This window comes from Castor canadensis, chromosome 17 (genome assembly GCF_047511655.1).
Source record: "Castor canadensis chromosome 17, mCasCan1.hap1v2, whole genome shotgun sequence".
NCBI classification, from domain to species: Eukaryota; Metazoa; Chordata; class Mammalia; order Rodentia; family Castoridae; genus Castor; species Castor canadensis.
In genome coordinates, this window is record NC_133402.1 from 55,425,338 (window position 1) to 55,441,836 (window position 16,499).

At 46.0% G+C, this 16,499-nt stretch overlaps 1 protein-coding gene and 1 pseudogene across 1 annotated transcript in view; both read right to left on the reverse strand.

Annotated features, from left to right (window-relative positions):
* Positions 1–16,499, reverse strand: part of Slco2a1 (solute carrier organic anion transporter family member 2A1) — an 83,217-nt gene that overhangs the window by 25,290 nt on the left and 41,428 nt on the right. Inside the window, exon 3 of the mRNA XM_020165714.2 lies at positions 15,581–15,743. Within this exon, the coding sequence (XP_020021303.2) occupies positions 15,581–15,743 (163 nt within the window). The remainder of the gene's footprint in view (positions 1–15,580; positions 15,744–16,499) is intronic.
* LOC141418639 (U2 spliceosomal RNA) lies at positions 15,217–15,386 on the reverse strand (annotated as a pseudogene).

Here is a 16,499-nt window from a genome sequence, read left to right on the forward strand (position 1 = left end):
TCCATCAACGCTGAGATAGGAGTGGTGCTGGCAGACTCACACGGATCCCCAGGGGCAGGTGCCTGTGGCAATGGAGAAGCAAGAGCAGCAGTTGTTAGAGGAGCTGGACTGGAGGCCTGAGATCTGGGTTCTAGTCTGTAATCTATGACTCTCTGTGCCAGTGACCTTAATATTGAAAGTCATACAGGATGCAAGGGAGGGGCCAAGCACAGCAGAGGGAGGTAGGCTACACAGGGCCAGGTAGACACGCCCACACGACGCTGGGCTGTCGTCCCAGGATGGATGAGCAATTCCACATCTCAGACTGTGCTAATTCTTAGAATGGGTGATGGGCAAGTACCTTGGCCCTACACCTTCCTCAAGACCAAATGTGCTTTTTGAGGACTAAAGGCTGAACTGGCTGCCTGACCTGTTTCGGGTTCTTACACAATCCTTTGTGCACTGGTAGTGGGAATATAAGATGGCGTAAGCCATGGTAGAAAACACAATAGTGGCTCCTCCAACAATTAAATGTACAATTACCATATGATCCAGCAATCCACTCTGGAGATTATATATATATATATATATATATATATATCCAAAATAATTGGAAGCAGAGACTTGAACGGGTATTTGTGCACTCACATCCATACCACTGTTATTTATGATAACCAAAAGGCAGAAACAACCCAAATATCCATTGAGGGATGAGTGGATAAGTAAAATGTGCTACATACAATGGAATATTATTCAGCCTAAAAAGGAAGAGAGTTCTGACATATGCTACAATATGGATGCGGATGAGCACACCGTGCTTAGTGAAGTAAGCCAGACACAAAAGACAAACATAGCAAGGCTCTATTGAGAGGCGGGATCTCCAGTAGTCAAGTTCACAGAAACAGAAAGTAGGGTGGTGGTTGCCAAGGGCTGGGGGAGGAGGGAATAACAGGCCATATAAAATGGACACAGAGGCTCAGATTAGGAAGATGAAAACATTCTGGAGATGGATGGTGGTGATGGTGGCACAACAGTGTGAATGTACCTTAATCCCACTGACCTGTCTACTTAAAATGGTTAAATGGTTAAATTTCATGTTATGTGTATTTCATTACAATTGGGGTATACAGTGGAACAGGGAACAAATGGGAGAGACACCAAACCCAGAGTTGAAAGGAAGGGGACTCTGAAAAAGATTCTCGGAGAAAGTGACCTCTGAACTGAGAAGAACCTAAGATGAGGGCGTGCAGAGGAAATCAGTGTGACTCAATGAGGTTCCCTGTAGTTGACATGAAAATACAGCCAGGGTGGGGCGTGGTCTTTCTGGAGGGCTTGTGCATCCTGGGAGGGGGCCTGGATTGTATCAAAGGAAAGGCCCAAAGATGGAGACCATGAGCGACAAAGACTGGTTCTCAAGGGCTGCATGGAAAGAGATGAGTTACCCAAACAGAGCTGTTTAGGTGGTTGAAGAGATGAAGCTGTTGGTATGTGGCACCAGGGGCAAGGCAGGCCTGTGAAATAAGCCACGGCCGGTGGCTGTGTGTTTAAGATGCCTAAGGCCAGGCTGTTATAAGAGGATGGGGTGCTGGCAGGACGGAGCAACAGCCCTGGAGAAACAAAGGCCCAGCAAATATGTATTTCTTCTGAGTGTTAGTTCCTGATTTTGCTCTTTGTCATTGTTCTACTAAATTCACATTTATTAGAACATTGTTCCTGAATTGGCTGGCGACAGCATTTTTTTGTGGGACATTTAATGGCCATCAAAGATCATAAAAATGTGGAGTGCCTTATTAAGTCTTTACACGGCACATTGCACGGTATATGAGGCCACAAAAATCCTCATGAAGTTTCACCCATTGCAATGTCCAGCAGGCAAAACTCTCTGGAGATCGTTAAACTGTTACTAACTTTAAAAATGTCAGATTACATGTCAGAAACTACTTTTATTTTAAAATGTGTATTTCAAAAGAAATAATAATCAGTTGGCCCCAACAACACCCAAATCTACTAAGATTCTCTTGGTTTATCCTACATTCCACATTAATTCAAGGGTTTCCGAAGACCTCTCTTTTCCTTAGGACAACCCTGAGTGGGGCCCAAACCCATCTCAGATCAAGCTCTGAAACTTGTGAAAAAGGGACAGCAGTTAAGTACAACCGCAGGGAGCAGAGTCTTCTAGAATAAAGATCATAAATCTCTTCTCTTAAAAATAAGAGGCAAGTGAATGCTAAATCAGGAAGAGGGGAGAAGAGACCTTACAGAAGACCATTCCCATGGTAGGCTCTCCACCAGGGATGGCCCCTGGGAGACAGAAGTGGGGGCATGGTTTTCTGGGCTCTACTCTGGAGCCGAGTTCTCAGCTTTCTCCAGGAGCTCCAGCCCATGGAAAGGAAAGGCAACAAGTGTACCTGTTCTCAAATCCTGTACCTGAAGCCTTCCTGAAGCACAGCACCCTCTTCAGTAAGCTCTCTCCCATCTTCCCACCATGTCAAATTCTGTGATAAGGTCAAAGAAATGCCAGTCTGGTCCAGCCACCACAGAAGTCTTACTCTGGAGGCCACCTGCCTATCTAAGGCTGCCAGCTGCCATCTTGCAGAGGTCCAGGGAATGGAGGGGAGTCAGCCAGACGTCATCCTGTTTCTTATCCTCCTAAGGCAGGCTTCTGGAAGATTCACATGCATCTGAACACATTCTTTTTCCTACAGGATACCAAAGGCCTGGTTTGTCAGTTTTCACAAGGCTATGTAAGGCTAACTAGAAACAGGCCAGGGCCTCGCCCCTCCTCCAGCTATCCCAGGCCCATCCTGCAGCACGTGAGTCAACCCCACAATTTAAATATGCAGAAAAATCAGTTCTGATTTCTGGACGGCTCCTCTGGTCTGGAAATACCGTAGTCTCTGTGTCGGGAAGGTCTGCTTCCTGAGAAGAGATGGGGCAGGGTGGAGCAGACCAGTGTCTGGCATTCTGTCATCCCCACCCCTCAAAAGCTGAAAGGCTGTCGTGAGCATAACAAGATGTCTCAGCACAAAAATGTGGAGCTGGGGAAGAGAGAGGACCCCAGGAGGACCAGGCAAGGTCCTTCTCACGACATAAGAAGGTTGTGGCAAGCAGGACTTTCCTTTGCCTGTCATTCTGCAAAGAGAGAACTGTGTCAGGAAGGAGGAAGGTCACAGTGACTGTCCTTCTAGCCATGGTTCCTGAAAACCACCCATTACCTCCATCTCGGGAAAGGGGAATGGCTGTCATCAAGGATTATGGGTGAATAGGGTTCAGTGGGGAGGAGGTTAGCAAGGCCCCCAAGCCCCAGAAGCAATCCATGAAACAATAGGGACAGGCAAGAGGTACTTCTGGAAAGTTCTCTGGAACCATGGCCAAGGTACAGAGCCCTTGGGCTATCAGCACAACTGCTAGAACCTCCCTCACAATGTTCTACTCTGAAGGACCTATTTCCTCATTTTCCTAAATTCGGCTTTTTGACCGTTGTTCCCGAAACTCTGGCAACACCCACTGGCAGTCCTGGAACAGACTGTCTCAAACTCACTCATGATTTGAGATCTCAGAGTCACTTGTAAATTAGGTCTTCTGCAAACTGGAAGTGACCAGTAGAGACCATATGTCTCGTTCATCCATGTGCTTCTGTGATAATAACTGTTCTATTCCAACTAAACCAAGTCTCCGTTTATAAAATGATCTCTGTGAAGCAAATGCAATCTGAGTTTCATCCTGGGAAAGCAGGAGAACATTTTTTCTGCCACAGCAGAAGAAACAATCTGGGTTGGCAACCCGAGGGACATCATGGGGCAGCAGAAGAAATTTATACTTTGAGGTCAGACAGACCAGGGTCAAGTCTTGGTTCTACTGTGCCCTCGTCAGACGCCTCTGTGAATCTCAGCATTCTCACCTCCAAAATAGATCTAATAAAAGTCTTCGTGATGTTCTCATGACAAAATAATGAGTAAAGTAGGGTAGCTACGGTTGACAACAATTAATTGAATATTTTTCAAAATAGCTAGTAGAGAGGACTTTGACTATTCTCAACATAAAGAAATGATAAATGTCTGAGATGACAGGTAAGCCAGTTACCCTGGCATTGCACAAATATACAAGTATTGAAATGTCATGCCCCATAAATATGTTCAATTACTATGTGTCAGTTAAAAATACATATTTTATAAAAGTAATGAACATATCGGGTGGATAAGGTGGCACGTGCCTGTGGTCACAGCTATAGGGAGAAGGAGGTAAGAGGATCATGGTCTGAGGGCAGCCTGGACAAAAGCACGAGACCCTGTCTGAAAAACAAACTAAAGCAAAAAGGGTTGAGGGTGTGGTTCAAGTGGTAGAGAACTTGCCTAGCAAGAGCAGGGCCCTGAGTTCGAACCCCAGCTTTAAAAAACTTGGGAACTGGGTCCAAAAACGAGAGACAAGTAAGACAGTGCTGGTCTCCATCAGATGGGTTATAATAGAGGGATCCCAGGACAGATGGGTGTGCATGGAAGCATTTACACTGTGCAGGAAAGGTTGAGGGTAGGGGTGAGGAGTGGGGGAGAGTTTCTCTGCTCTGTTCTCAAGACTTGTTTTCCAATACTTGATCTGAGGCTAAGGCTGGAAACTCCTTCTCACACTGCCACTTGGCCCTAAAGAGCTCTGGGACAATGCTACTTGAACTGGATGTGAGAGGACGGGCCTGCTGTATACAACTGGGTAACACACTACTGGCCAGGGGCACCCCCTCCTATGCTTCCTCATGCTCACCTATGGGTGCACATGAGCCTCCACCCTGAACAGTGCCTGGCTCAGCTCATAATCAAAACCATTTCCTTAGTGGACAGAAGGGAAGGAAGACATACCAGAGCAGGCAGGATGGCAGCCCAGGGCTATTTAATTTTAATATGCAAAGAGATGTGCATTTAATTAGCACCCCTCCACTGGATATGGGGCAGAATTTATTGCTCACAGATTTATTTATTCTCTAGGCTGATGAGGAACTCTTTGAAGAAAAAAACAAAGCAGTTAGCTGAAGCAACAGTTCATCAGAAGCCATTCACACCAACCTCCCCTCATTTCCTTTGTTACTGGGGCTCCTAAAGCAGCAGGAAACCATAACCCAGTGCTATTTGACTGTAGGAAGCCTGTTGACAAAGCCTGTCATGATATCCTGCTAGACAAGATGGGGACGCGTGGCTGGAGAGTCCTCAGGGAGAACCAGCTCACAGCGTGCCTAGGGCAGTAGGGCCCTAAGTGTACACCACTGTGTGCCCTGTCATCAGGACTGGGGTGAGAGCAGAGACACAACTTACAAATTTATGAATGACATGAATGTTGGGGAGGTGGATGGAATGGCTGTTATGACAACCTAAAGGCTGATAATTCAAAATTAGACCAAGGTTTCAAGGAGAGGCTCCCACCAATGAGAATGAATCTCAGGGGGGTAAAATATGAGCTTCCTTTCAGCTAGTTAGCAACTGGAAAGGTAAGGCTTGACAAAAATCTGTGGTTTTGACCACAAACTCACAATGTCAACCTTCATCAGGACACTCAGGTCCAGCCTCTGTTTTCTTTCCAGGGAGGCCACCTGAGGTGTCATGCTTGGGCAGTCTGCCCCCTGCCCCCTCCTTCCCGCAAGGCCTGTGGTCTTCTTTCATGAGGATGAATTCAGGGACTGGAACTGGGAAGCAAAGACCTGGCTGTGGGATGGTAGTTCCTGAAGTTGTGAATTGATGGGCTTTTTCTAGATGATTCTAAAAGGCAGAGTGGGACCCTTGGAAGGTAATATTGTGAGACAGAATTCAAAGAGACCTAAGGAAATGAGTCACATGGGCGAGAAGGAGGGGCCTGCCCACGGGATCCATGACCAGCTACATTAAGGAAGTAGACTGAGGGGGGTCCCATACAGCTCTAGGTGCCCGAGGGCAGCAGTGGGCCTGACTGAGGCCTTGAGAACTGGCCAGGCAAGGGGCTGGCCAACTTCTACCTGTGTGCTAAATTCAGTCTCCAGCCTGCTGGTGCCAAGGCATTTTTTTATGGGAACACAGAAAGAGCCCCTTGTTGCTCTATGGTGAGTGGAACGTTTGTACCACCGTGCCACTGCCGATCAGCTTCACAGAGATGTTATGGTGGGCAAACATGAAATACTACCTTGTACTTTGTGGAAAATGGTGCTTAATTCACCGGGTTTCACTTTAGCCACCAAATCTGTCTACAACTGAAGCTTCTGGAGATACACAATGCAGAAAACAGACAAGAGTTACCCTTATTTGGGCAGAGGTGAGTGTGGAGCTCCTGCCCTGGCCAGAAAGGGAGCAGGAAGGGACTCTCCAGAACATTCCAAATACCAGCCAACTCAAAGGTAACTGCTAGGTCCTAGTGCATGGGCCAGTTGTCCATTGTACTGACCCTTCTTTGCTATTTCCCCCTTTGATGTCTGAGCCTCCCATTCTGGCTGACTGTGGCTAGTATAGGCCCTGAGTCCTGAGACACCCCTCTGGTTCTTGAGAGAAAGAAGCTGCTCCTGATGGCGTCTCTCCCATGTCCTGGTGGTCTGCTGCCCAGATGGGCCTGGTGAGTCCCCATGTCAAGCCTTTGAACCACAGGATGTGTCTGGACCCAGAAATAGCAGCGTAGCAAGAGGAGTGGACAGGTCCTCTGGGTCTCCTCTGAATCCTTGGGGGAGCCTCTTACAAGGGAATCAATGGTTTCTTCAAACCACATTCGCCAGCAAGACAGGGGTTGGTTCCTGGGATGTCCAAAGCCACTGAACAGTAAGCGACCTTCCCTTTCCACCCTGGTTGCTGACTTCCAAAGAGACCTTCCCTCCACCCTAGGGAGGCCTGACATAATGTCTGTCAGTCATCTGGAGAAGCAACTCTTGCCAGAGGAACAGGATAAAACGTGCCTCCAAAACCCTTGACCCTTGACCTGAAGCAAGCCTGTCACTGGCCTCATTCCTAAGCAAGGAAAATGACTGGACTTTTCCACGAGTCCAGAAGTGGGTGTGGGGAAGCCACACTCTGGTCTTTACCAGGCCTGTGCACTGGAAGCCCGAGAAAAGGGTCATGGTTTCAGGCCCATGAAGAGGAGACTTGACTTATCCACAAAACAGATGTTAAAAGAGCCCGACAGTCAACCTACTTTAAGTCTGCTGGGGCCTTGGGAGAGACGGTCACACCACTACCATGGAGACAGCCCTGGAGCCCTTGCTCTTTCTCTGGTTTCCCTGATGCTGCACAGCAGCCTGGTGGTTTCTGTCATTTCTCCATGTTTCTTTCTGGTCTCGCCCTCACCATGCACATCCAATCTCATTAGGTTTTGTTCCACCCATCTATTCAGGGCTATTTTTCTTTCAGTTGAATTAATAATACCCATGTGGTTTTTTTTTTCCCCTTTTGTTTGTTTTTTCTCCATTTTCAGGTTAAATAGATCCAACTGGCCAGGTTGTGCAACTCTCACATGACTGCCTACTCACTTATCTCCACTCTTACGGCCCCCTGCATGCCCTCACCTGGCTGGAGACTACCGGGCAGCCTCCAACCAACTACCACCCACCGTCTGCTCCTCTCACGTGCATTCTACCCCCCCCACATCCCTACCTACACACACTTCCCCCTTTGTATGTGCCCCAATACCCCCACTTTCTCCTTTACATATACCCCTATGGGCACTTCTACACATTCCCCACCTCCATATCCCCACCCACCTCCACACACACCTCCTCACATGCCCTCCCATGGCCCTCCTTCACTTGTCCACATATCCCCCCATCTCCACATATACCTCTCTACTCCCCACACCCATGCTTACCCCACACTCGCACCCCACTACCGCACTCGGCTTCCTGCATGTAGAAACACCTCCCTCCCACACACTCCTGTGGCCCACAAACACACTCGCGCTGCCCCGCACACCACTTGCTCTTCACTTTCACACCAGAGCTCATGTCCAAGGCAGAAAGGCCCTGAGCGCCCGGGCCTGAGCAGCTCACTATATTGAAGGACCCTATGTGGATCACAAAATTTGGGGAGTGGATTTTGCTCTGGGGTTGGAGGTTGCATGTTCTTTAGAGGGGTGGCCTGCAGTTACTCAGGACCCAAGACTCCCACATTGTGCCTTCCCACCACCCATCCTCCCAGGTCACCCTTGAGATAATTGAGCATGGGGTGGGGACTGGTAGCTTCACAAATAAAGAACTAGAAAGTGGCTCTTCCCTTTCTTTTCTCTACTGCTCCAAAAATACAATCCCCACTCCCCTTTCCTGCTTAACCTTGGGAAGCTTCCTGCCGGAGGCATCCATTGTCTGGGAGGGGTGGGCAGACTTCCCTCTGGTCCTGTGGGATCTTTCACAGGTTACACCTAGTCCTACCAGGCACCAGTTCGGAAGACCCTCCTATCTCCTGGGAGAACTGGCCTCACGTTGGCCTGCTTCCCATCTACAAAAGCCTCTCTGTGCCTTCTGGACATGGACTTGAGGTTTCGACTGGGTAGCCAGTCTCTTCTCTAAAGGTGCCAGGACACATTTCTGGACCCTGATGACACTTAGAAAATCTAAATGTCAGTAAGTGTCTGCATGGTCTTTTTAAAATTAGCAATTAATTGTTAAAGGTCTCTATGATTCCTACAATGCTCGGCCCTACTTTAATTTTTCCCCCCCAAAACACATAGTTATTTTATATTTCCCATGTTATTTCTGGATCAGCTTCGCTGCAACAAGGAAGAAATCAACATGTGATAATAGGTCTAGAGACCAGCAATTATGAGTCACAGATTTCAGATACCACAAGGGAGGGCAAGTAGAAATTTGCTTACCAGCTTTACCTGTATTATTCCATTTTCGTTTTACTCTTGGAACACACTGAAAGTGAAGGTATTATTTTCCCATTTTAAAGGTAAGGAAACTGAGGTTCTGAAAGGTGAAGTAGCTTCCCTAAGGAGAGTCAAATAGCTGAAATGGGATTTGAACACAAAGCCCATGCTCTGCCCATCATACCAACATCACAAGCCACCATCCACGTGAAGATCTGGGAACTGAGGAGATCAGGAGTGTAAGCTTCCACCCAGAGAAATTCCATGGCCTCACAGGTAAGGGTACAACAGGGACCATGATAAGGAAGGGGCCCCACTCCAGGTCAGAACAGAGGACCTGGGGTGAGGGCTAGAGAGAGGCCATCTTTAGATGCCCCCAAGCTGCCCAGCTCATGGCTGTGAGACTTGGCTGTTCCCACCACCACTGGGAACAAGAGCTGCCACTTCAGGATTACTGTCTGTGCCAGCCACTGGGACAAGTGTGAAGACATGCTTCTTTGCAGCCCTCAATGCCTTAGGAGGGTCAGTATTACAGATTTCAGGGAGGTATTAAGATAAGAACAAGGAGGAAGTACCTCAGGCCACCCCAATAGGGAATCTCAAAGCCTAGCTTCAGACCCAGGACAGCCAGGTTCCAGGATCAGTTCAGAATCAGTCACACCACCATTCAGGGTGTTGTATTTAATGAAATACATTCTTTCCTGACAACCTTGCATGATTCAAACTAAAGTTCCCACAGGAATACATTTGAAGTAGAGGTCACATGTCAACCTTTTCCCGTGAAACAAGACTTGATGAGTATTTTTATTTGCGGATGTTAGCATAGCACACCCCCATGCTGCATTGGTGCCCCATGAACAGCCCAGTTAGATCCCACAGATGTGACTTCTGAGCCAAAGTCCTCCTCATCCCACCGCCTGGCACTGGGAAGATGCCCCAAGGTAGCCCAGCCCTGAGCATTTCCAGCTGTTGCTTTGATCCCAGCCAGAGTGAGTGTGACTGCTGTGCCCTACTGTTGCAAATTGAATTTGCACAAACAAAACAGCCCACTCTCCTGGCCTATGTTGATCTCCCCTGCAGCCCTGTGAAGCAGCTGTGGCCCTTCCCCCTCCCCTTTCCGTCCTTTCTCAGATGATTTGGGTTAAGAGCACTGAGGTCAAGGCTGGATTGGAAAAGTGTTTCCCACTGATCTGGGGGGATTATGGTGAGTTGAACCCCATCTGACTGGTCATACCTAATAAGGAGCAGAGTGAGTCCCATCTCCACTCCCTCCACCCACCCCCCGCCCATGGCTATGCTGTGCAAAGAAAATGTCACTGGGCTGTGGGCCCAGGCCGTGGGGAGCCAGGCTGAACAGGACACGGTGTGTGGCGCCTGGCAGGATGCCCTCCCTTCGGCCTGGCCCCAGTGCCCCAGGCTCCCTTGCTGATGTCATTTGTCTCGTCTTCATGCATCAAGAGAAGGTCAGCCCCTGACTCCTTCGCAGCTGGTCTGGACTCCATATCTAGATGGAGGGGAGAAAGTGCAGGGCAAGACCTGCAAACTCACTCGAAGCAGGACTCAGCCTTTAATAATCCAAATAGATCCAAGACCACAATGTACTTTTGAGAAATGGCAATTTATGGAGGGCTGGGGGAAAGACTTCCAGGACCCAAACCCAGAAAACCCTTCATCATTGGGTCTCCTTATTCCTGCTCTGTTCTTTTTCCACTCCAGTCACCTATCTCTCTCTAGCATAGGCCTCACAACCTATGAGGAATCCCCCCTGTCATTCTAAGTGATTTATCTTTTGAACTTGGTCTAGATACCTGACTTTTAAAAAGAGCCTGGTATTCAAGCAAACCAGAATTACTCAGTCCTTCAGCCCGTTCCTGGGTGGCTCATTCATCCTTGGACTCCTTCAACACCGCTGCAGTGAACTAAGAGTCAGCACGTGCAGACTGGGCCTCTCACAGCTTTCTACATCCCTCAGAGTGAGGACAACTTCATCCCAAGCTAACAAATTAACAGAAAGTGAGCTTCAAAGCAGAGGTGTACCTGGGATGCTGAGTAAATGCAAATGCAAAACCACTCTGTAGAGCTTTTTCCCAACAAGGACAAAGTACAATTCCTACAGGGGAAAAAAATACCACCACAAATGTCTTCACAGTCAAACACTGTAGAACACACAAAGACTTGATTCACTATGAACAGGAATGAGCAGACACAACACAGGGGGGAGGATTAAACATCTCAAAACTTGAGCTAATAGAACAATCTGAAAAAATTAAATTTATCTAAAATCATTGAAGATATTAAATAAAAATAGAAATCATAAAAGAAACACCAACACCAAGAAACCATGAAATTAGGGCAGAAAGATTTGAAAAGCAATCATAAAATCTTTTAGAAATTAGCAAAATAGGGCCAGCCATGGTGACTCATGCCTGTAGTCCAGCTAATTGGGAAGCACAGATTGGGAGGATTAAAGTTTGAGGCCAGCCCAAACAGCAAGACCCTCGTCTCAACAAACAAGCCAGGTGTAGTGTATACATCTGTAATCTGAGTCTGAGCTACTCAGGAGGCTGAAGTAGGAAGATCCCAGTGTCAGCTCGCCCTGTGCAAAAGAGTGAGACCCTATCTGAAAAATAAAGCAAAAAGGACTGCGGGCATGGCTCAGTGGTAGAGGGAATGCCTAGCAAGCACAAAGTTCTGAGCTAAAACCCCAATACTGCCAAAAAGAAAGAAAGAAGTAAAATATATAGAGCTGTTCAAATTTACATGTAGGATGGGTTTGACACTGACCAACAAGGTTGGAGAGAGACTAACCAAATGGAAAGACATACTTTAAGGAAATCACCAAGGATGGAGTACACATGAATAACACACTGAAAACTATGAACAGAGATTAGGAGGCAAGGGAACCAGCAATGAAAACAACCAACATATATATTTATGTAAAAGGAAGCCCAGAGAGAAGGATGGAGAAAATAGGAGCCTAAAATATCAGAAGAATTTTTGATTGAGAATTTTTCAGAATTAAATAAAATCTTTAATCTCAACAACAACAAAAAAACACTATGAACTTCCAGATAAGTAAAAATTAGCCCATAATCTAACATCTTAAGGTAGACATGCAGAACAACAAGGAAAAGACAAAAAATTTAAGTATAACTAGAAAGAAGAAAACCCACCCTTACCTAAAAAGGCCCAATGGAAATTCCTAACATCATCAAGAAATGCCAAAAGACAGAGATGCATATTACCTTTAAAGTGTTAAGCAGAAATATTTAATTTAAAATAGTTTGCACTAATATAGTCAATACAGTTTGTAGCTAAGCTATAATTGCAGAGTAAAGATAAAATTGAGACATTTCCAGACAAGGAGAGATTTTCTCACTGTTGAGCCCATCTGAAAGTAACATTAAAGGACATACTTCAGGAAAAGGAAATTGAATCCACAGGGGAGGTGAAATGCCAAAAGCAATTATGAACAAAGAAAACAGTGAATAAGCACTGATTTATTTATAAGTACAATATAATAAAAATTTATAGTAGTGACCACTATGGAGAGGTTAAAGACAGAAGGAGCTAGAATCCACGACAATAGATGCCGGGAGAGGACTACGGGCATTAAAATAGCTGAGAATGCGGACTTTGTTCTCCTGGAAAACAGTGACATTCTTCAACCTTAGGGCTTGTTAAATTGTAGGGCAGTGGTGAGGCATGATATGTTCTTGAGTTAAAAAGAGTCCACGTAAAAAACATGTGAGTTGTACTCAAATTGACCAATGAATTTAACGCAATTCCTCTGAAAGTTCCAAAAGGATTTTTCTTTTTCAATGTAAAGCAGCTGACGTTAAAATTTATATGAAGAGGTAAGTGAATTCGAATAGATAAAATAATTTTGAGAAAGAATAGTTGGAGGAGTCACAGGACCTAATTTTAAGGCTTCCTATAAAAGGAAGGCTGGGCCTTGGACTGTTGATCATCACAAAACCCCTGCCACTTCCTACATCTCTTCGAGCTCGGGCAAAGTCCTAAGATAACAAATTACCATGAAGTTAGCTCCAAAGCAGTGATGCTGACAAAGGAATAGACACATAAATGGATAGAACGGAATAGAAGGCCAATTTTTTTCTCCTGTGCTGGGGCTGGAACCCAGGGCCTCACACGTGCTAGGCAAAAAACTCTACCACTGAGCTGTGTCCTTAGCCCAAGTCAACTTAATTTTGATAATGATGCAAAAATAATTTTATGGAGAAAAGAGAGTCTTTGGGAACCTTATTAAAAGTTAACTCAAAATGGATCATAGATCTGAATACAAATGCGAAATTGCAACACCTTTTGAAAACACATAGAGGAACGTCTTCCTGCTCTGGGATTGGGCAAAGGGTTCTCAAATGTGACACCAACAAAAGAAAAGAAAAGCTGGACTTCAAAAAAATTTAAAAGTTTTGCTTTGCAGATGATTCTGTTAAGAATATAGAAGAGATAGGCTAAACACTAGCAGAAAATATTTGTATGCCCCATATCCAGTAAAGAACCCAGAATTTGTAATGAGCTTTTAAAGTCAACAATCAAAAAAAAAAAAACCCAATTTTAAAAATGGGCAGAAGACTAGGACAATTCATCAAAGAGGGCATATGGATGACAAATGATCACACAAAAAGGTGTTTACCATCATAAGCATTTATATCCACACAAAACCTGTACACAAAATATTTTTTAGCAGCTCTATTAATAATGACTGTAAACTGAATGCAATCTAAATGTCTTTCAATAGACGAGCAGATACACACACTAGGGTACATCCATGCCATGGGATCCTACTCAGAAACAAAAAGGAGTGAATTACTGTTGCATACAAACTCCGGATTATTTCAAAGGTCTATGCCATTCATATAACAGTTTCACAAACACAGAACTGTAGTGATAAAAGCAGAACACTGGCTGTGGGCTGGAGAGTGTGACTCTGTGAGAACAGCAGGGCTGAGTTTTGGGGTGATGGAATAGTTCTGTATCTTGATTGTGGTGGTGGCTACACAAATTATGAATGTGCTAAAATTTATGAAGACTGGACACCTGGTTCAAGTGGTAGAGAACTTGCCTAGCAAGCATGAGGCCCTGTGTTGAAACCCCAGTACCACTCCCCCCAAAACTGGTAACTACCAGCATATTATTGTAATCCTAGCTAGTCAGGAGGCAGACATGGGGAGAATCTTGGTTCGAGGTCAGCTGGGACAAAAAAGCTTTCAAGACACCATCTCAAACAACAAGATGGGTGTGGTGGTACTTGCCTGTCATCCCAGCTACACAGGAGGCATAGGTAGGAGGATTCTAGTCCAAGTCCAGCCCAAGGCAAAAACGTGAGACCTTATCCAAAAACTAGCTAAAGCAAAAAAGGATTGGTGGTATGGCTCAAGTGGTAGATCACCTGCCTAGCAAGAGTAATGGTCTGAGTTCAAACCCCAGTACCACCAACAAAAAAACTATGAAAGCATACATCATTCCCAATAAAAGTCAACTTTACTGTATGATATTTTAAAGAAAATTTTCAAATGTAAAGTATTTAATAATGCATACTTTCAAACCAGAAGGAAGAAAAAACAGGACCAAATAAGTAGGGCACTAGAAAGAGAAACAGATAAGCAATGGCTTAAGGATACCAGCTACAGGCCAGCAGCTACCTCTGGGGAGAAGGGAGAGGCCAAAGGGAAGATAATCACTTACTCTTTTTTTTTTTTGTGGGACTGGGATTTGAACTCAGGGCTTCATGCTTGCAGAGCAGACACTCTACCACATGAGCCATACCTCCAGTCCATTTTGCTCTGGTTATTTTTGGAGATAGGTTCTCATGAACTATTTGCTTGGGATGGCCTCAAACTGGGATCCTCCTGATTTCAGTCTCCCAAGTAGCTAAGATTACAGATGTGAGCCACCAGTGTCCAGCACTTCTTTCTTTTTTAAAAGGAAGTAACTGACAACTCAAAAGCCCATCAACAGATGAACAGATAAACAAAATGTGGTATATACGTTGCTGGAATAGTACTCAGCCATTAAAGAGTTAAGTTCTATCCATTTTTTTGTTGGTACTGGGGTTTGAACTCAGGTCCTTGCACTTACTAGGCAGGTGCTCTACCACTTGAGCCATGCCCTTATCCCTGAAGGAGTAAGTTCTGATACACGCAACCACACGGAGAGATCTTGAAGACATGATGGTAGGTGAAATAAGCCAGACACAAAAGGACGACTGTTGTCTGATTCCACCTATGTGAACTACCTAAACTAGGAAAAGCCACAGACCAGCAGGAAGATTAGCATTGACCTGGCGCTGGGAGGAAGCGAGATGGGAGAGGTTGCTGATGGGCGCAGAGTTTCTGTTCGAAGAGATGAAAACGTTTTGGATTTATATCAGTGGTGGATGCACAACCTGGAGAATGTGTTTTTCACCTCCAGGGTGGGTGCACCGTTCCTAAAAGTTCTACAATACCAGGTTGATTCATGGCGTGAACGGAGCGCCTACTTTCAAAAATACATTGAATATATTGTCCTCGGATAGAGGACGTAGCAGGTATTAAACTGGTAAGAGCAGATACCTGATCTTAGCCAAAAGACCTAGAAGTCAGGATTCAGAGAGTGACTCCATAGCGCTACACACTCCAGTACGTTCTAAGCTTCAGGTGTGCTATGGGAAGAAACCAAACAGTCAAAGGCCAGGGAACTTTCTGGAGGGAGAGGACAGCATGGTCCAGAGTGGCTTCCCTTGTCCCATGAGTAATGAGGCGTGCCCTTCTTCATCCCCCTGGTGGGGACAACTCACCGATGCTGACCGAGGTGTACTGGTAGGGCTCCGAGAGGAAGTGTGGGAGGGTGAGGATGAAGGCACCTGTAGCCAGGAGGAGACCCCCGATGCCGATTAGCCGTGGGCGGTGCACCCGGCTGCCGAAGTAGCTGACAAAGATGATAAGGGTGGCATTGCTGATCTGCAGAGAAAGCCAAGGGGCCCAGTGAGACCAGATCCTGTCCTCATCCACCACCAGAGGACAGCTGACCACACCTCCCCCAGAAAGACTGGAGAATGAAGGGGCTGCCCAGCATTAGTGGGGCCCTGGCAGAACCATGCCAGCCTTGCCCAGAGATCTGTGTCATGGGCCTCACATGGCCAGTCTCGACTTTCCCTCTGTCATCAGAAACCCACCCCAGCCTCCGCCTTCTAGACCAGCCCAGGGAAGGCAAATATCTGGATACATGAAGACCTCCTAGTCTAAACATCAATCATTTTAGGACCAAATCTTTTGGGGGCAAAATCCAAGGAAGCTCCAATCCTGCCTGGTTCCTTGGAACAATAAATGTTCCCTAATTAAAGTACTAAGTTTAACAAGGTCCTAAGTAAAGGACCCCAGGAATCTAACTTGGTAGTCAGAATAACAACGAGCAGTGTGCATTATCTCATTTAACTGTGCGACAACTCTCATTTCACAGATGACAAAAGAATCTTAAATAACAGGTTCATATGCATGAAATCAGGGGGTTCTTTGAACCAGGGTCGACTGACTTTGAAGTATCCAGGCTTTGCTAGAGTGGTCTGCTTCTAACTCACTGTCCTTGGGCCTGTTTCCACTTCTGTAAAATGAGGGACAAAGACTACAGCACCTCTGGATCCCCTCCTGGCTGGACACAGTGTGAACTCTGTGTTCCTGGTGCTTCTTGGAAGGAATGCTCTGTCCACCAAACAGTTT